At 42.3% G+C, this 21,716-nt stretch overlaps 1 protein-coding gene across 5 annotated transcripts in view; it reads left to right on the top strand.

Moving 5' to 3' along the window:
• Positions 1-648: 648 nt before the first annotated feature.
• Positions 649-21,716, top strand: part of FRMD3 (FERM domain containing 3) — a 341,588-nt gene continuing 320,520 nt past the window's right edge. The window contains exon 1 of one of the 5 annotated variants that reach the window (XM_070375423.1): positions 649-775. Coding sequence is in view for 4 of the 5 variants with exons in the window: in XM_070375420.1 (XP_070231521.1) it covers positions 1,111-1,257 (147 nt within the window). In the remaining variant the exon portion in view is untranslated. Of the gene's footprint in view, positions 776-928; positions 1,258-15,872; positions 15,891-21,716 lie in introns of those variants that run through there. The other 4 variants (XM_070375420.1, XM_005903053.3, XM_005903054.2 and 1 more) reach the window with 4 other exon arrangements.

Below are 21,716 nucleotides of genomic sequence, written 5' to 3' on the forward strand. Positions count from 1 at the left end.
CTCCTCCAAGGGATCTTCCCAACCCAGGGATCAAACCCAGGTCTCCACAGTGCAGGTGGATTACCATTTGAGTCACCAGGGAAGTCCGAGAATACTGGAGCAGATAGCCTCTGATTGTGTAATTCTCCAGGCAGGAATACTGGAGTGGGTTACCATGCCCTCCTCCAGGGGATCTTCTCAACCCAGGAATCGAACCAGGGTCTCCTGCATTGCAGGCGGATTTCTTTATCAGCTGTGCCACCAGGGAAGCCCAAAGTGCTGCTACCAAAGATCTTAGCCAGGTGTTGGGAGACATAAACGAGAAACTGATTAAGGGAGGTTCTGAGTTTCTTAGAGGAGACTGACTCTCAGTTAATATTAAAGAAAGGCTTACAAAAATCCTCAGAGTACCAGTACTGTGTCTACTAGCCTTATTGCTGTTGTAGCCAGGCAAGGGCCTCAGGCTACTCTCAGGGTTCCAGAGGTCCAATAATCCTCTCCCGCGGTGGAATCCTCCCTGCGGGTGTAGGTCAGGATCGCCCTCCACGCCCCCTTGCCTGCCGCCAAGTCGCTGGGGCCAAGCAGAGCTTGGCGCTGTCGGGCGCGTGGGGGAGCCGGGGCAGGGACGAGCTCGCTCAGGAGCCAGAGCGATCGCGGCCGGAGAGGGAGGAGGCTGCCGGGCCCAGCCTGACGCAGAGGCGGCGGCGGCAGCGGAACAGGCCACTGCCCGGGCGTCCCGGCCACCAGCGCCAGCCCGCTCTCCGCCTTCTTCTGCCGCGGCTCCTCACGCGTGGGAGTGAGTGCTTAGCGCGCCCGCCTGGGGTCTCGGGCTCAGGGCATCTTCGGCCAGCGAGCCCGAGCGGAGGGAGGTGCAGGAGCGCTGGCAAGGGGCGGAGGCGGGGAAAGGAGCGGGCGGGGCGGAGGCGAGGGAGCGGAGGGAGGGGACCGTGGAGAGGGAGGGACCCGCCTGCCGCGCCCTGGCCGCTCGGCATGTGTGGCTGCAGGCGCCGGTTGTCGCTGCTGTCCGGGGGCTGAGCCGCGCCCGGGTGTCCAGGGCAGTGTGTGTGTGTCCGCGCGGGCGAGCGCCGCGCCGGCCCCGAGCCTCCTGCTCGCTTCCCCGGGCCGCGGTGCATGTTCGCCTCCTGCTACTGTGTGCCGAGAGGCAGGAGGACCATGAAAATGATCCACTTTCGGAGCTCCAGCATCAAATCGCTCAGCCAGGAGATGAAATGCACCATCCGGCTGCTGGACGACTCGGAGATCTCCTGCCACATCCAGGTGCCGGGGCGAGGGAGCGGACTACGCGCTGGCCATGGGACTGGGGGGCCTCTACGGGTGGGCGTGCGCGTGGAGACAAGGAACCCATCCGGGGGCCTACTAGAAAGGCAGATTTCTCTTCCTCAGCTCTGAGTCTGGGAGCCCTACTAAGGGATGGGGTTGGGGGGACTGTCTCCCACAGGCACCGGGCGTGCATTATCAATTCCCGGGGCCCCTTCCTCTGGCTTAGACACTGCGCTCACGTCTCGCTGCGCTTAGGATAGTGGACACAGGGCAGCTGCCTCCTGGGGGACTCTAACCCCTCTGTTTCCTAACCTGTCGGGAAATATGAGTTCTGAGAACCTAGAGGGGTACCTGCATGTCGCCCAGTCTTCTTTCTTCCACGTGGAGAAGGCATGCATCAGCATGGATCCACTCATTCTTTCTTTGGCGCCTGGGCTCCGAAGGTGCCTTCAGTCCCAGGGACCTGCTCCAGCTCCCTGCCTCCTCTCTACCGGTGGCCTTTACTTGTAGCGTGGGGCAGCGGCGAAGTTTCCTGGGAGTGAGAGAGGCCAGGCAGCCCTGTGCTCCAAGCCTTAAGGGATGGGGCATGCTGCTCGGACTGGAGCTACCTCGAAAGGAATCCTTTGAAAACTGAGTGTTTCAGGGAAAGGAAAAGGGCTGTTAGGCCAGCAGGGAGGGAATGCTGCAGGACCTGGGTCCAGGAGAAATCACCCTTTGGGATATTGGTGACATGTGCTCGTGACCAAGTTGGAGAAGGCCAGAGTTGTGTAGGCGAAGGCAGCTTTGATGGCAACTCCATCCTCCAGTACTTAAGTGCCTCTGGGCTTGCAGGAGATCTGTGAGATGCAATGGTGTGTGTGTGTGCATGTGAGTGCACTCTCAGTGTTTGTATATGTAGGCAGGTGTGTGCCCTCTCCCAAGATTCAGGGCACGCAGCCTGGAAAGGTCATGTTAGGGTTAAGCACTATTAGCTTTTGACTTTTAAGTATCTTTACTTATTTATCTCTGGAATTTCCTCTTCTCACCTACTCAAGTCTTGAAGGTCTGAGACTGAGTGAGCTGTTTTTAAAACACTGGGCACCCATTCTGTTGAGAGATGAATGGGAGCAGCGTCTCCCAGTGGCAAGAATCTGCCTCTGGGCTGTGTTAACTAAGAATGAATGAATGAATGGTTACCCACCCACCCACCATTTTTTTTTTTTTTTCTTTTCGTGGGAGCTTGTGACACAGGGACAGTGACTCCTAACTTGTAATATGACAACGGGGTTAAGTTTCATGGCAGGAATGTAGTGCCCCATGACCTCCCATTAAAGTGAGCTCCCACTGACTTTTCCGGAGGATCTTGGATTTCATTTTGAACCAAGCACTGCTATTAAACTTAATAATAAAAGGATTAATGGGATAGGCAGTTTTTCTGCTGCCACAGGGTTGCACGGAAACATTTGGCATGTACTGTCTTGTATTTCAGAGAAAGGAGTTTGCACATTTTACCTTAAGTCCTAAAGTGGGTGTACAGGAACTTTAACCCGTATTGAATATGTAGTTAATAAAGGGGTCAGCCACAGAGAGTGGGGCTGTTGACTTTTCCAGAGCTGTCTCCGCCCTCTATCTGCCCTGTCCTGTCCCATTTGGAGTTGACACCACTGTTTTGTTTTGTTTTTCTGTTTGTGGGAGGGAATCTTCCTTAGAATGGATAAATAGTCCCCAGATGACATGTATGTGCTGTCTCGTGATCTGGCAAACAGTAGATTGTAGCCAATCTAATAACAATTTGGAACATTGGAGTTTGTATGGCCCAACTGATGCCAAAGAGGTTAAAATGCTATGTTCCAAAGTGTTGATTTTGGCATTGCTTGAGAAAATCAAATGTTTTATTTGGACGCACATCTGCCCCCAAATGGTGATTATCATTTAATCAATTAAAATGAATCAAAAGATGATTTTGGTGATTTTGGACATTATACCTGCCTAGAGTATTTCCAACCTGGGAATTGATATTATACTTTTGAACATAAGGTCACAAAAACCTTTCCATTTGTTTAGGACAAAGACAAAATGATTTTTTTTTTAAAAAGAACTTTTGAAGTCACTAGTATTCCCTGGGGAATCCATCTGTGTTTTGTTCCTTGCTTGCCTTTTTCCTCCAGTCTAGAGAATCACAAAGTTAAGAGAGTGTTACACAAATTTTCCCTCTATAACTCATGCAAGGTGTGTTATGCTTTTTTTTTTTTTGCAAAATAATAGCTTTTAAATATTCTTTTCCAAAGTATATGATTTGTGTGGTTACTGACAAAGAAAACTTTCAGTGTAATGGCTCAGGGTCAGCAGCCTGATAGCCACTTGCTCTGTCTCGTCATAGGATTAGGATGCTGTTCCAGTGTGTCATTTGCATGTGACTGTTTAGGTGGGGTGAAAGAGGAATTCCAACTGGATAGGGAGCAAAAGGAGAGTCTAGGGCCCTAGACAGGGGCCTGGGGAAGGAAAGGAGTTGCTGAATGTTCCCTATTGTTGTTGTTTAGTTGCAAAGTATGTCCAACCCTTTGCAACCCCATGGACTGCAGCACGCCAGGCTTCCCTGTCCTTTGCTATCTCCTGGAGTTTGCTCAAACTCATGTCCATTGACTCGGTGATGCCATCCAACCATCTCATCCCCTGTTACCCCCTTCTCCTCCTGCCCTCAATCTTTCCCAGCATCAGTCTTTTCCAATGAGTTGGTTCTACTGGTCTTTTCCCACGAAGCCAACCCTGCAAGTCTAGAGACTGTGGAAGGACATGGCTTAGTTCTCACTTCTTTGATTCAGTAGCGCTGTTTCAAGTAGAGTAGAGTTCTAGTCGTCTTCCCCATTTCGTCCACGTTTTCAGATGCTGGCAGGGTGTTCACCACTCCTCCTAATGAGCTTGCCATTTTTAATACTGATTTTTATTGTGTAAGTTGTAGACTTTTCATATTATTTATTCTTTATCAAGTCCTGGTAAATATGCTTGTTATTATTTGAATTGGCTGGAAAATTATAAAAATTTGTATTTGAATAGTAAGTCTGGCACTGTGTGTAGCACCTAGTAGGTACTTAATAATTATTTGTAGATGTAGATTGCATAATTTGTGTCTGGGCTGTTAAATTCATGAGGGTAGAAACTCTTGTTATGGTTGTTGTTCTTCAAGGAGTCCTTCAGGTTCCTAGAGCCGAACTTGACATATAGTTGTGGTCAATAAACACTTGCTGAATGAACGAATGCTACTGACCCAGTATTTAATGTAGCTCATACCTGTCATCATGAGGACAGCATGACAGCATTGGGTTGAGAATAAGGAGATACATAGTTTAGTTATGTTACCAACCAGTGTGACATGTAGTGAGTCATTTGACATTTGGAATCAGTGTTTCTTCTTTTGTAAAATAAGGGATTTGGGTTAGAATGGATGTCTCCAGTTTATAAAGTCTATAGTTTATCTGTTACCTAGACCAATTACCTTTGACTAAAACATTGCTATTGACAGATTATATACATATTATCTCATGTGATTTTCATTCCTGTCCTGGGTTATCTCCATTTTATTGTGTTATTGAATATTTTCTCAATTTTATGGGTATAGAAAACGAGGTGCAGAGAGATTAGGCCACTTGAGTCACCTGGCAAGTAAGTAGATTGAAGCCATGTCATTTTACTTAGAATCCAGAGCCCTGTCTTCTCTTCAGCTGCTTCCAACTTGAGAGTTAGGATGTTTAGGCTGCAAGTAAAAGAGCAGCTGAATTAAAGTGGCTTGAGTAATAAGGACACTTATCATCTCACCTAATGAGAAGTCCGGAGGTAGGGTAGCTTCAGAGTTGTTCAGCAGCTCTGCATGGACCAGGAGCTTTCCATCTTTCTACTCTGCCTCCTCAGCACATCTCCTTTGTCACTTAGAGTTCTCATTATAAGGTGGTTGTGAATGTCCTTCAGGTACTAACACATCCACCATGTAACAGGTGGGATTTCCTCTTGCATTTCTTTTTATCATAGAGGAATACCATTCCTGGAGGCTCCCATCAGTCCTCTCATTAGATCCCATTGCCCAGGATTGAATCCTATACCCATGACTTAGCTGTAAAAGAGTCTAGAAATGTGAATATTTGGTATCTGTACTCCTCACTCTCTATAATGAGAGGTGGGCTTTGACTTCATGGAGGCAATGGAGGGGTGTGTGTGTGTGTGTGTGTTAAGGGGCGGGGAACTGCTGGTGGCTAAGCAAGCAGTAGTGTCTTTCAGAATAGGTCAAATTGAGTAATAAGTATTGTTACAACTAAACTTTCAGTAACGTTTAATAAGATGTTAGCTGAGCCCTGGCTTATTTTAGGCAATCTTTGTATGATCAAATTCTGCAACAATTATTGGATAATCCTTTGTAGCTTGTGTTGTTAAATATCAGTTCAGCCCTTACTGAGCCCATGGGTTCTGTGCAGCTACACACTGTCTTGTGTACAGCAAGCATCTCTGCTCTTGCTGAAGTGGCAGTATGGCCAAGTGGTTGGGAGCTTGTGATCCAGAGTACTACTTGCCTGGGTTTGAACCCTGGCTCTAACCATTGACCAGCCAGGTGACTTTGGACAAGTCACTTTACCAGTTTGGTTTCAGTTTCCTCATCTGTAAAGTGAGGGTAATACTGGTACAACCTCATGGTCTTGTTGTAACAATCAAATATGCAATATATAGTGCTAGTGCTAAGCTGCTTTCAGTTGTGTCCGACTCTGTGACCCCAGGGACTGAAGCCCACCAGGCTCCTCTGTCCATGGGATTCTCCAGGCAAGAATACTGGAGTAGGTTGCCATTTCTATCTCCAGGGGATCTTCCCAACCAGGGATCGAACCTGCGTCTCTTGTGTCTCCTGCATTGGCAGGGAGATTCTTTACTGCTAGTGCCACCTGGGAAGCCCATGCAATATATACCAAGTACTTAATACCTGGCCCATAGTAAGAAATGAAAATATACTGACTGTTGTCTTACTATTATGTGAAGATATATTGGATTTAATTCTAAATAGTGTGAAGGCTCTGGCTTGGAATCTAATGTCTTTAAGCCCAAACTCCATCACTTTCTGACTCTGTAAGACCTCAAGTGAATCACTGGGCCTCCAGTTTTTAATCTGTGAAATGGGCATAATAATTCCTCAATTACCAGTCTCCATTGGGTTGTTGAGATGAAATCTATAAAAGCGTGTTGCAAACGCTAAAAAATCACCCAAATGCAGAATACTATTCTAATTAATTTAGTTAAAAAAGAGAAAGTTGTTTACTGCATCCTAAGTTTCTTATCTGTTTTAACAGGAATTTGTGGTCACTTGCAAACATACATATGTGCTTAATATCAGGCCCCATGATGAGCCTGCAGGTGAAATCCACCCTAGGTTCGGATAACAGCCACACATGTTCTGCTAATGAGGACGACTCAACTCTTTTCTCTATCAGATTCATCTGGAGTGCCATTCAGAGTACAGTGAATATCAGACACTAAAGGAATAGAAGAGAGAGGCAATTTGTTAAATACCATGGTCTAGCTCTGATGTATTTATGCCTAGATTACATGGGCCAGCTCTTTGTGTTAAGTATATTCTGACAGAAAAGTAGTGTTATTTCAATACTCTGCTAAGATCTTATCTCTTGATGTGTTCAGAGCAAAGGCAATGTGTATTGACCATGGGGAGGATGCAATACTGTTAGCTCCACATCACTGGACAATATATCAGCTGGGTGCTTTTAACTGACAAATTCCAACTCAAACTGGCTTTAACATTAAAGATATTTACTGGATCAGCACTTCCCTGGTGGCTCAAATGGTAAAGAAACTGCCTGAAATGCAGACCTGGGTTTGATCTCTGGGTTGGGAACATCCCCTGGATAAAGGAATGGCAACCCACTCCAGTATTCTTGCCTGGAGGATCCCATGAACAGAGGAGCTTGGTAGGCTGCAGTCCATGGGGTCGCAAGGAGTCAGACACAACTGAGTGACTAACACACACACACACACACACACACACACACACACACACACACACTCACATATCCAGAAATTCTGAGTTAAGTAGGGACCTAATTCAAGAACTATCCTGACTTTCTGTGAGGCTTTATCCTCAGACTATAGTGAAGTGGTTATAGTAGTTTCAGTTCTCACATTTTCATGGGACACCCTCCAGAGGAATTGAAAAACCACTTCCAACTAAGCATTCAAAGCAAAAGTCCTGCAGTCATTTTATCACCTGCCACCCTGAACAGTGAGTGAAATCGATCAAAATGAGTGTGCTGATTAGCTTAAGGTGCCTTCGGACTCAGAGTGGAATCAGCTTCCTTCCTGGTGGTGGTCTGAGTAGGGGAGAGAGGTCAATGCCTAGAAATCAGGGTTCTCTTCCAAAGGAGAAAGAGGGGGAGAGGAAGATGGCTGCTAGGAAGTTTACCCTACTAGATGTTTTGTCTGGGTCAGCGATTCTCAAAGCGTATCCTGGGGAGCCCCAGGAGTCCCTGAGATCCTTTCAGGGGGCCCCTGAGGTTCAAACTATTTTCAAAATAATACTAAGATGTTGTTTGCCTCTTTAGGTTAAGGAGTTTTATTGAGATATAATTTACATACTATAAAATTCATCCATTTCAAGTGTATAACTTTAAGATAGTCACAGAATTGTGCAACCATCACCACAATCAGACAATCCCCCAAAGAAACCCTATGCCCTTTAGTAATCATACTCCCTTTTCCCCCTAAACTTCCCAGCCCTAGGTAACTGCTGATCTACTTTTTGTCTCTATAGATTTGTCTGTTGTGGCCATTTGATGAAAATGAAGTCACGTAATGATCTTTTGTGTCTGACTTCTTTCACTTGCGTAATTGCTAGGCTCATCTACGTTGTAGCATGTATCAGTATTTCTTTCCCTTTAATTGGTGAATAATGTTCTATTGTATGGATAGATCACAGTTTACCATCAGTTGATGAAAATTTGGGTTGTTTCCACTTTTTGGCTATTTCGAAGAATGTTGCAGTGAATATTCCAGTAAAATTTTCATTTGCCTTGGGTATATACCTGGGAGTGAAATTACTGGGCCATATAGTAACTCCATTTAATCTTTTGAATTGAATAGTTTGCCAGACTATTCTCCCAAGCAGCTGCTCCATTTTACATTTCCACCAGCAATGTATAAGGGTTTCAGTTTCTCCACATCCTTGCCAACACTTATTATTATCTATTTGATTATAAACTGTCGTAGTGGGTGTGAAGTGATACCTTACTGTGGTTTTGATTTGCATTTCCTTGATGCTAATGCTGTTGACCATCATTTCATGTGCTTATTGGCTGTTTGTCTATCTTTGGAGAACTGTCTATTTGGATCCTTTGGCTATTTTAAGATTGGATTGTTGTTTTATTGTTGAGTTCTAATAATTCTTACATATTCTGGATACAGACTTCTTATTTAATAAATGATTTACAGCCATTTTTCTCATTCTGTGGGTTTTTTAGTCTGATGGTGTCAAAATTTTTAAAATTTTGATGAAATCCAATTTATCTGTTTTTTCTTTTTTTCCTTTTGTTCCTTGTGATTTTTGTGTCATAGTTAAGTAACTGTTGCCTAAGGTCATGGGATTTATACCTGTGTCTTCTTTAAACAGTTTTATAGTTTTAGCTATTATATTTGGGTCTTTGATTCATTATTTTACTGATATGTGATTTGGATATCATAAATGTCACCATTTTAAAGTATAAAATTCATTAGCTTTAGTATATTCACAATATATACTATATATACAGCCATCACTGCTAATTCCAGAACATTTTCATCATCCCCCAAAATAAAACTCTTCCTGTTAATAGTCACTCCCCATCTGATCCATTTTGAGTTAATTTTTATGTATGATGTGAAGTAGAGGTCCAACTTGATTCTCGTGCATGTGGATATCCAGTTGTTCCAACACCATTTGTTGAAAAAACTATTTTCCTATTTGTCACTCTTGTTGAGATGTTGATTGCCTTTTCCACTCTCAATCTCTCGTAAGTGTACAATGGAGTTTTCCAGAGGCTGGATAATATGAGACATAACAACACATTAACTACAGAAGCAGATGGGAGAATCCAGCTGTCTTCTATTGAGCTGGACACTAAAGATGTTAAAAATGTAAAAAGTGCTACTGTTCTCAATTAATTGGCTTTATTTTGTAAAACAAAGTTATTTTTCATAAAAGAATGCTATTTATGTTAATGTGCAATGGGTTTGTTATTTTTTAAATGAATCAATTATTGATTATCTTAAAAACTTACGATCAGTGAATATTGAGATATAGCACCCAAATAAACAGAAATTCTATAGATCCTCAATAGTGTAAAGGAATTTTGAGGCCAATAAGCTCAAGAATCAATTTACTGAACTTCCTGAAAAAAATTTTAATAGTCCTAAGTAAAACAAAGAACTACTCCCGTGTACCTTGGGTCTCCAGGATTGCAAATTATAAGTACTTGAAATGATGTCAGTTAAGTAAAAAATCCCAGCATGTGCATAAAAAATGTGTATATGTATATTTGAAATTCTTAATATTAACCATATACCTGTGTGTGTGTGTGTGTATTGCAATGTTAAGAGTAGAAGATCAAGGGCAGGCTCTTCTGTCATAAGCATTTCCCAATTGCACTTGCTCTCCAGCTGAATCTCATTTTTTTTTCAACTCTAATAATTTGAAGTCTTACTTTGAGACCCCCTCTTTTGATTATGAAAAATGTACAGCAACAGTGCATTGTGTTTAACATATAAACTGCTTGAATCAAGTCCCTCAGTCACTGAATTCTTAAGTTGTTACTTCTTTTACTCACTAGGCATTTTGGGAACTCTTGAAAACATGGCAGGAATGGAAATATCAGAATTTGTTGCATAGAGAATCTGAGATTCACATGCATGAGTGATAGGCATTCAGTAGCTAGCATGGTCCTTTCTCTGTTTCCACTTTGTGTGGGAAAGGATGCAAGTTACTCCTCCTATGAAATAGCAGAGAGCCAGATGTGGAGTCCGTAGATGGGGGAAAATGGGATTATGATCAGGAGCCCTTAGGGCAGGTTTTGCAGCTGAGATCTGAATTTAATTCAGGCTAAAAGGAGTTGGCATTCAGCTCCTGGGAGGGATGTGTAAATGCTTTGCAGTTTCGGATATTCATGTGGCTCTTCTGTGCCATTGTTAAAATGCATATTTCTGATTCAGGCGGTCCTGAGGAGGGCCCTGAAATGATGCATTTCCAGCAGGCTTCTAGATGCCGTGTTCTGTGAACCACATTTGGAATAGTAAGGCTTTAATGGAAATTATCTATTTCATAGTAATATTAACTTCCTTGAGTGTGGAGCTTTTTGACCCTTAGCTCTCTGGATAATACCTCACCTGGCACATTTCCCTTGGTAGAGGTTCAGTGAATGTTTGAGCAAGTGAGTGAATGAATGAGTGAATAAAGAAATCCATCCAGGTGTGTCTATCACAATAAACTGAAGTACCAATTAGACATTGATGCTGGAGATGAAATGCCTCCTTTTGACTCCCATCCCCCGCCAAATCAAGAGATTGTTTTTCAAACAGGATTTCCTATGATGACCAGTCTGATGAAGTGTTGAATGTCTGTGAGAGTGTTTATGGGGACTCAGGGTTAATGAGAGAATTCTTGTCCCTCTGGGCCACGTTTCCCACTCTTGCCTTCCTATATCCTGGACTCTTGGTGGCATTGTGGAGGAGCTCTGGCAACTCCTTGGCACAAACAAATCATTGTGTATAAAGCCAGCCATGTCTGGAAGATCCCAGAGGCATAGGAGGCCCAGCTGTTCTCACTGGCAGAAGTGACCTCAGGGGACCATGACCCTAGAGGACAGTGAAAAAATGCCTTAGAGGTGTAATACAAGCTCTCGAGCTGTTTGTTTGGTGACTCTGCCTAAAGGTGCAGGAGGGAAGTGAGAGGATCACTCTGGAAAAAAAAGAAGCTCCTTCTAAAGGGAAAGAGCATTTGTATAGATCAAGCCATCATACTTTTCAAAAGTGGATTAGTAAAGGTTTTCTGAAATAACTTCAATCTTAGTCAATAAGCATTTAAAAATATCTTCTATATGCCAAGCACAGAGCTAGGAACTGGAGATAAAAAGAAAATAAAATCAGACATCAAGAGGCTCACAGTCATTTGGAAGAAGAGAGACAAGAAAATGATTCAAGGACAACATGACAGACATAGGGACAGGTGTATGGGTGGAGGACCAAGAGGAGGCATCTGTATCAGACTGGGTATAGATGAGTCTTGATTAATAATTAAAGGACAAGTGAAAATCAATTCTTTGAAGAAGGGAAAAAAGCATGCAAAACACGGTGAGCTTGTGCTTGATGTAAAACCTTGGGCATGATCAGCGTGACTGGATATAGAAATGAAGGGAGGGGGAATCTTGGATTAGTCCCAGGTGGTTGGTTTCAGGGACAGGGGTCATGGTGTCACCAATACAGTACAGACCACAAGTTTTGGGAACCCACTGGAAAATAAAAATCTGAGGCCTCTTGTTAAAAATTATTAAGAATTTCAAGATCACAGTGAAAGTGAAGTCGCTCAGTTGTGTCCGACTCTTTGCGATCCCACGGACTGTAGTCTACCAGGCTTCTCTGTCCATGGGATTTTCCAGGCAAGAGTACTGGAGTGGGTTGCCATTTCCTTCTTCAGGGGATCTTCCTGAACCAGAGATGGAACCCACGTCTCCTGCATTGCAGGCAGACGCTTTACCATCTGAGCCACCAGGGAGGAGACCATTAAACAAAGCATGGGTCCTTCTTAGCATGGATCCCACACCCATGAAGCTGATTCTGAGAAGACAGAATAAAGGAGAAACAGATTAGGGGAGGAGTTTGGGCATGTAGACTTCATAGTGCCTGTGGGGTATCTGCGTAGAGAATTCTCAGGTAGCCAGGCAAGAATACCAGAGTGGGTTGTGGTCCCAAAGGGAATGGCAACCTATTCTGGTATTCTTGCCTGGAGAATCCTTTGGGTAGAGGAGCCTGGTGAGCCCCAGTCTCTGGGGTTGCAGAGTCAGACATGACTGAGCAACTAACACACATACACAGTTGGAAATAAGGAATGAAAGTCAGCAGAGATGTCTGACTTGGAGACACAGATAAGAGAATCCTTAGTATTCACGCAAGTGGTTGTAGAAGTCATGTGATATGAAAGGAACTATTACATGGGTCTTACTTTTTTGTCTGTCTTTCTGTTTGGGGCATCCTTGTAGATCAAACCAATGGAGTTTGAGCTTTGGAATTGTTTCCAAGAGTGCTTGATCATATTTTCTTTGTTTGGCAGTTCCCACCTGAATGAGAGCTTCTCCATTTTATTTTGCAAATAGGGCAGCTGCCTCAGAGGTCTCAGTGGAAAAGCACTTTCCTTCTCCTAATTTTCATTTTCTAGCTTGGACTAACAAATGACAAAAAGTCCTCTCCAAGCTATAAGACTCTGAGTTACAAAACAGGACTTTCACTCTAGGGAAGTTACCCTTTGAGACAGTGTCATGAACATTGGATAATACATTTTTAAATCCTATCAAAAGGATTCAAACTTGAAGTAAACATGTCATGGAACAACTTTGTAAATTATGCTGCAGTAATTTATCTTTTCTTTACTATTTATGTGTCTCAGATATATCCAATGGCAAATTTTGTTTCCTGTTTAGTTTCCAGGAGATTATTGTGAATGTTGATTAAAATAAATTCAAGGTCTGTAAGATCCCTCAAAGAAATAATTTAATATTGGTAACATGATTTGGATCTTAGATGTGCAGTAGAGCTTTGTCTGAATAGATCTGTTATTATGCTAAGGTTTTAAATATGATTATTCTGTTGCAGGGGAAGCAATTAACATATTAACAGATTACGATTTGGTCTATTACCTCTCATTTCAAAAGTGTAATGTGCATCTTTGAGGCACTAGGCCTTAATGGTGAATGTTAGTGTGAAAAGGATTGACTGAATCAGAATTTTCACATGCAAACTGTGAAAATTTGAATACGATATCAGTTACAAATGGATTGATAATAAAATTAAGCAACCTTAAAAAAATCAGTAACTAACTTTTTTAATAGAAGAGAGGACAAAAGCCTAATCAATAAATTGGCTAGTAATTTTTCCTTGATGTTATTAACTGATGTTATTTTTGAGGGCTGGTTTTTACATGTGTGCCTGCCCATTGTTCCAAAAATAATGCTAGTCTTTGTGATCTTTATCATATGTAGGTATCATCTACAATGTTATAATGTTGGGAATTATTGGTTCTTTATTTAGCAACATCTTTCTCTCTGCTCATGTGCCTCTTGATTTTCTTGAGTTGTATGCTCATAATGTGAATTAGTTAGTTGATTAAATTGAGATCCAGAGCTGTGATTTGCCTGAATTTGCCTATTTAGCAAAATTAGGATGCGATATGATGTCTTGGATTATACACTAAATACTACCGTTATTGTGTTTTTGAATCTTTTTTGGTAGTCTAAGGGATATAATTCTTTTCCACTGACAACTGTTAATAACACAGGGAGAAAACCTCACAGTGACCACACTTCTGGGTAAAGAAAGTAAATTGATTTCTTAAGTGTCATCGAAGGACCACAGTTTTAGTTCTTCTCTAGTTTCTGTAGTCAATATGTGGCTCAATGTAGCTCAGTGTACCTTCAAATGAAAACTACCATCAGTTGTTCAGGTATTTTTGAATATTTTGGCATCTAACATTCCTACACAATTAAAAGAGGTCTTCCTTTTCCCTTTATAAGTTTGGCATGGGACAGACATTGCTTGTATTTTGAACTTTCAAAAAATTACAAAGGGAAAGAAAAGAGGATGATGTCATAGAATTATCTATCTATCCAAAGTAAATTTACCGTGTAGTCTTCGGATTGACTCTGGAAGTCAGTTCTTAGTAATCCTAGGCCATGGTATTTAGAAAACTTCTAGAAAAATATGAAAATAAAGTTTTTTTTATTTAGGTACTAGCTATGTCCTTGTTAGGCTCTGTTTGTTTGGAAGGCTTAGGAAGAAGCACAATAAAATCTCTGGAGTCAGAGGAGGGAAAAACACTGTATACCACCTGGAGCCAAGTCAAGGATAACTTCACCTCGTGTGTTTCCAAACCTCAAGGGAGATTATTTCTGCTAGGGGATCATGGTGGTGGGGGATGGGGGTTGGTCACCTTGAGGACACCTTTTGTCTCCATGTTTGGAGACATAGGTTTTTCACCGGGTGTAGATGGCACCTTCTTGGTTCAGTGCTGATTAAAAGGAAAAAAAAGGAGGAAAAGTTGTACAGTAATTCAAGGGCAGCCACAAAGTCTGAGTTTGCAGTGCCAGCAGCAGTGTGGTAATTTGAGAATAGCAAATTAGAGGAACAAAGCAGATTTTAATCATATGCCACAGAGAGGAAGGGAGGAAGGTGGTTTAGGTTTATCTCCAAATTGTACCTCCATTAGAGTAAGGGAGGTTTTTAATGCTGTAATCCAACGTTTATTGTTAAAGATTTCTTTGTTTCTTTCCTCCAGTATTTCTTTAGCACACTCACTGGGAGGGAAATGCCAGCTTTCTTCCCATCAGTGAACTCAGCAGTTGTTAAATATAAAACATTTTCTTGATGTTATTGGGAATAGAATGAGGGAGAAAGAGTGACAGAGTTAGATTCAAGAGCATTACCCTTTCGGAGACTTTAGTCTGAAGGCAAAACTGTCCCATTCCATCCTTTCTGTCCATCCATCCATCCATCCGTCAACCCATCCACCTACTTCACTCATTCGTCCAATAGCACCTCTCTTAAGGACAGGTTTGGGTACCAGAGATAAAAAGATAAGTAAGAATATGGTCTCTTCCAATCTGGTAGAGAAGACAGACACACAGACAGTTTCAAGATGGTACTGTTATGATTGAAGAACACTAGGATATTACTGGAGCAGAGAGAGAAGCCAAGGTATCACTTAGGGGAAGGTATAACCCTCCTTTAATCTCTAGTCACCCTCTTCTGAAGTCACTACTCCTCAAAAGGGTGGATCACAGATATTTTCTTTGAAATAGATCACAGATATTTTCTTACTCCCATTTAAATACAGATAAGAGCATCTTGAAGAACTTTGTGCTTCTGCTTGCAGACATCTCAGCAAAAGTTGTACCTTGCTATAAAAGGTAATTTCAAGAGAAGTCATGCATCCCCTTTCCTGCTTTCTACTGGGTCTTCATCCTCACAGTGTCTCCTGTATCGAAATTCTGGAGCAGCCGCTGGGGCTCCCAATGCAGCCTGAGCAGACCAGGGGAAGATTTTCTGGAGGATATCATGGCTTAGATGAGTTTTAAAGAAAAAGTAAGCATTGTCTGGCTGGCTGACTGGGGGAATGTTTTGAGAAGGGGGTATAGTTAGGGAAAGAAGGGCCTCTGGCAGAAGGCTATGCATAGGAAAAGGCATGGTATTTGTGAGGAACTCAGAAAAATGCATTGATTTTATAGGTCACCAGAGAGGTCCATAATATGCAGTGGGGAGCTGGCCATTATGTGATCAGACTGTGCAGACAATGGAGTGGACAGCTGGAGTCTAGAAAACAGTACTGGCTACTGTTGACTACAGAATAATTAGGACAGCCCTACTGAGGCATGGTATGTATGGTTCAGTGACCATTGCCATTGTTTTGCAGGGTCAGCTTGACTACTGTTCCAGGGCGAAAGATAAGATGCATGGAGTATTTTGTCTCAGACACTACCCCAAGGAACACTGGAGGTTTCAAGTTCTTAGCTGAGGTTGTAAACTTTCATGTGCTGTTGAGAGTGGCAGTGGTTCCATGATCTGTGAGCTTCAGTAATGAAGCAAATCTTTCTTAATTACAGATCAAGAAGTTGACAGACTTTTCCGAAGCATCCCTTTAACGTGTTGTGTGCTAAGTTGCTTCAGTCGTGATCGACTCTCTGCGATCCCATGGACTGTAGCATGCCAGGCTCCTCTCTCCATGGGATTTTCCGGGCAAGAATACTGGAGTGAGTTGCCATGCCCTCCTCTAGTGGGTCTTCGCAACTCAGGGGTCGAAACTGAGTCTCTTTTGTCTCCTGATTTGGCAGGTGGGTTCTTTACCACTAATGCCACCTGGGAAGTCCTTTAACCTGTTCAGTTCAGTTGCTCAGTCATGTCTGATTCTTTGCAACCCCGTGAACTGCAGCATGCCAGGCCTCCCTGTTCATCACCAACTCCCGGAGCCTGCCCAAACTCATGTCCATTGAGTTGGTGATGCCATCCAGCCATCTCATCCTCTGTCGTCCCCTTCTCCTCCTGCCCCCAATCCCTCCCAGCATCAGAGTCTTTTCAAATGAGTCAGCTCTTTGCATCAGGTGGCCAAAGTATTGGAGTTTCAGCTTCAGCAGCAGTCCTTCCAATGAACACCCAGGACTAATCTCCTTTAGGATGGACTGGTTGGATTTCCTTGCAGCCCAAGGCACTCTCAGGAGTCTTCTCCAACACCACAGTTCAAAAGCATCAATTCTTTGGCGCTCAGCTTCCTTTACAGTCCAGCTTTCACATCCATACATGACTACTGGAAAAACCATAGCCTTGACTAGACGGACCTTTGTTGACAAAGTAATGTTTCTGCTTTTTAATATGTTGTCTAGGTTGGACATCACTTTCCTTCCAAGGAGTAAGTGTCTTTTAATTTCATGGCTGCAATCACCATCTAGAGTGATTTTGGAGCCCAAAAAATAAAGTCTGCCACTGTTTCCACTGTTTCCCCATCTATTTGCCATGAAGTGATGGGACCAGATGCCATGATCTTCGTTTTCTGAATGTTGAGCTTTAAGCCAACTTTTTCACTCTCCTCTTTCACTTTCATCAAGAGGCTTTTTAGTTCTTCTTCACTTTCTGCCCTAAGGGTGGTGTCATCTGCATATCTGAGGTTATTGATATTTCTCCCGGCAATCTTGATTCCAGCTTGTGTTTCATCCAGCCCAGCGTTTCTCATGTACTCTGCATGTAAGTTAAATAGGCAGGGTGGCAATATACAGCCTTGATGTACTCCTTTTCCTGTTTGGAATCAGTCTGTTCCATGTCCAGTTCTAACTGTTGCTTCCTGACGTGCATACAGGTTTCTCAAGAGGCAGGTCAGGTGGTCTGGTATTCCCATCTCTTTCAGAATTTTCCACAGTTTATTGTGATCCACACAGTCAAAGGCTTTGGCATAGTCAATAAAGCAGAAATAGATATTTTTCTGGAACTATCTTGCTTTTTCGATGATCGGTGCATGTTGGCAATTTAACCTGTTAGGGTAGTCCTACGTCCAGCCAGAGAGGACCTGATGGAACTAGCTGTGGGGGCTTCTGGAAATAAGTATTGAACAGAGGTGAGAGGAATTGAACCTCTTTCTGTACTTTACTTACATTAGCACTCTCCAATAGAGCTTTTGTGATGATGAAACTGTTCTAGATCTGTGCTGTTTGTTTGGTAACCACTAGTCTTGTGTGGCTTTTGAACACTTAATGTGTGACTAGTGTCACTGAGGAACTGAATTGTCAATGTTAATTAATTTAGTTATTAATAATTAAATAGTTACATGTTTTAGAGGCTGTCATACTGAATAGCACAGTGTTAGCCTCTTAATGGTGGTTAATGGTGCCTCTCTTGAATAAGAGAGACATTGAACGTCAGGGTGGGAATAGTATGGAAAACTTTTCTGCTTTTCTCTGTGTACTTCCATACCATTTGAACGTATGTAAGCATGTGTTGGTGGTGTTGTAGTCACTAAATCGTGTCTGACTCTTGCGACCCCATAGACTGTAGCCTGCCAGGCTTCTCTGACCATGGGATTCTTCAGGCAAGAATACTGGAGTGAGTTGCCATTTCCTTCTCCAAGGGAAGTGTGTGTTACTTGCATATTTTTAAAAACAATATGACATTCTGGAAAAGGCAAAACTATCGTGACAGTGTCTGCTCACAGTTAACATCCCTAGGGACTATGCCTTCATTGCTTGAACTTTGTGGTCTTGGACAGACCAAAGTTCACATCTCAGCCCAGTGCTTACTATCTGTGTGTCCTGGGGTGGGATGCATTTCTTGGCCCATTTTCCCAACCTATAAAATGGGGATATTAAGTCCCCATTTCATAGGGCTGTTTCTGAGGATTAAATGAAAATGAAAGATGCTTTTTACTGTCATGATATTTTTGCCTTTTCCAGTTTTTTGTCAGTTCTTTCAAATTTTCTATATAGACAATCATGTCTGTGAACAAAGACCGTTTTTGTTACTTCCTTCCCAATCTTTCTCTTGCCTTATTGCATTGGGAAGGACTTCTATTATAGTTTTGAAAAGGAGTGGTGAGAGGGGATTTATTAATCTTAGCGGGAAATCTTTGAGTTTCTCATCATTGAGGATGGTATGAACTGTAGACTTTTTGTAGATTTTTTTTTTTTAATTAAGTTGGGAAAGTTCCCTTCTATTCTGAGTTTACTAAGAGTTTTTATCATGATTGGATGCTGGATTTTGTCAAGGTTTTTCCACATTTATTGAAATAATCAAGTGATTTTTTTCTTTTTTAGTTTGTTCTTTTTTTTTTTTTTTTTTAAACTTTACAATATTGTATTAGTTTTGCCAAACATCAAAATGAATCTTGTGATGGATTGCATTCACTGATTTTGGAATTTGATCTTGCCTTGCATACCTGGGATGAATCCACTTGAATTGGGTCATCTAATGATTTAGACAAAGGAAATTAGCTCCTAATACTTGTCATTACAGATAAATAAAACAACACATCTCAAATCAATTATTTTCCCCCCATTGATTGTTTTGGAGGTGATATCTTTCCTCTTTAATAATTACTATAGAGCACATATTATCAGTTCAAATAATACAAAAGATGCTTTTTTTCTTTATTTTTTTATTGAAGGATAATTGCTTTACAGAATTTTGTTGTTTTCTGTCAAACCTCAACATGAATCAGCCATAGGTGTACATATATCCCCTCCCTTTTGAACCTGCCTCCCATCTCCCTCCCCATCCCACCCCTCTAGACTGATACAGAGCCCCTGTTTGAGTTTCCTGAGCCATACAGCAAATTCCCGTTGGTTCTCTATTTTACATATGGTAATGTAAGTTTCCATGTTACTCTTTCCATACATCTCACCCTCTCCTCCCCTCTCCCCATGTCCATAAGTCTATTCTCTATGTCTGTTTCTCCACTGCTGCCCTGTAAATAAATTCCTCAGTACCTAAATAATACAAAAGATTCTTAAATGAAAAATAAATGTTCCTCTAACACCACACCCCAGATACATTCCTCAGAAGCCACCACTCTCCAAGGATTTTTTTTTTTTTTTTTGGTACATCCTTCCAGAATTTTCAGAAAACAGTAATGACTTCCTTTTATTAGGGACTAATAACAACCCTATTGATGTGTAGTTTGTAGGGCCAGGTGACCTAGAGAATTTTTTTTATATGGCTAGCTTGGCTGACACTTCTAGAACTAGAGGTAAGATGCACTGGGTTTTTGTCTCAGGCTCTACATGCCCTCAGAAATGTTGGGGTCCGCTTAATATTTCTCTCAACTCCTTTATTCTCTTTGGCGGGCTTGTATTTGTGCTGGATGACTGATAGTTACATCCTGGATATTTGGGAGTATCCTCACTGCTTCCATTGTGTCATTTTATTTTTCTCCTTGTAGCTTGACTGGAATAAATAAAGAACCTATCTGTGCTCTTCACCTTCTCTGCTCACCTGTATGTCCTGCAGACTTAGGATGTCTTCTGAGAGGACCTTTCCTCCCAAAGACCCTGTTTAAGATTCCACTCCCTCAGTGATGTGCGAAGAACAGTCAGAAATGCTGAAAGACATTTAACATGTGAGATTCATTCTAGGGAATAGTGACTTATTTAGATCCCAGAGGACCCTAGTCAGTGAGGGGCAAGAAGAAGGGAAACTTGGCCTCAGGACAAAGGGGAACAGAAAGGCAAGGCGAAGGCATTTGCTCAAGGGGTGTGTGAACGGGCCTGGCAGCGAAGGTATTGGGTGCCTCTGTGACCATGGTGGTCCCTATGAATGTTTTTTGCAGGAGGGATAAGAAACATTTTACAGTCACAGTTGATCAGCCATTAAGCATTCACTAAACCAACAAAATTTTAATGCCTCATCACATACACTATCTGAGTCTTCTCTGCACTAGTAAGTGATTAAAGCAAGATTATAGGATACAGTTCAGTCGCTAAGTCATGTCCGACTCTTTGTGACCCCATGAATTGCAGCTCGCCAGGCCTCCCTGTCCATCACCAACTCCCGGAGTTCACTCAAACTCACATCCATCGAGTCGGTGATGCCATCCAGCCATCTCATCCTCTGTCGTCCCCTTCTTCTCCTGCCCCCAATCCCTCCCAGCATCAGAGTCTTTTCCAATGAGTTAACTCTTTGCATGAGGTGGCCAAAGTACTGGAGTTTCAGCTTTAGCATCATTTCTTCCAAAGAACAGCCAGGGCTGATCTCCTTCAGGATGGACTGGTTGGATTTCCTTGCAGTCCAAGGGACTCTCAAGAGTCTTCTCCAACACCACAGTTCAAAAGCATCAATTCTTCAGCACTCAGCTTTCTTCACAGTCCAACTCTCACATCCATACACGACCACTGGAAAAACCATAGCGGACCTAGACGGACCTTTGTTGGCAAAGTAATGTCTCTGTTTTTCAATATGGTATCTAGGTTGGTCGTAACTTTCCTTCCAAGGAGTAAGCATCTTTTAATTTCATGGCTTTAGTCACCATCTGCAGTGATTTTGGAGCCCCAAAAAATAAAGTCTGATGCTGTTTCCACTGTTTCCCCATCTATTTCCCATGAAGTGATGGGACCAGATGCCATGGTCTTCGTTTTCTGAATGTTGAACCTTAAGCCAACTTTTTCACTCTCCTCTTTCACTTTCATCAAGAGGCTTTTTAGTTCCTCTTCACTTTCTGCCATAAGGGTGGTGTCATCTGTATATCTGAGGTTATTGATATTTCTCCGGGCAATCTTCATTCCAGCTTGTGCTTTTTCCAGCCCAGCATTTCTCATGATGTACTCTGCATATAAGTTAAATAAGCAGGGTGACAGTATATAGCCTTGACGTACTCCTTTTCAAGGAGTACAAGGTTAATATACAAAAAAAAAAAATCAATCTCTTTCCTATATACCAGCAATGAGCAGTTTAATTTGAACTTAAATCATAGTATGTCACTTAAATACACTTAGATAAGTATGTCACTTAGATACACAGAGAAAACAGCGACATTAATCAAGCTCACATAAACAGTGCCCTAGAATGAAGCTGAAAGAGCTACGAAAATGGAAATGTAGATGCCTGGGTCCTAGTCCTTTGTCATTCACCAGGTTAAGTGGGTCGCTTCTCTTTTCTGGACCCCGATGCTCCCTGATAAAGTTGCAGGCATTGGACTAAAAATCTAAAATCTTTTCCAACTTTCTAAG

The sequence above is a fragment of the Bos mutus genome, chromosome 8, assembly GCF_027580195.1.
Source record: "Bos mutus isolate GX-2022 chromosome 8, NWIPB_WYAK_1.1, whole genome shotgun sequence".
In the NCBI taxonomy this organism is placed as follows: Eukaryota; Metazoa; Chordata; class Mammalia; order Artiodactyla; family Bovidae; genus Bos; species Bos mutus.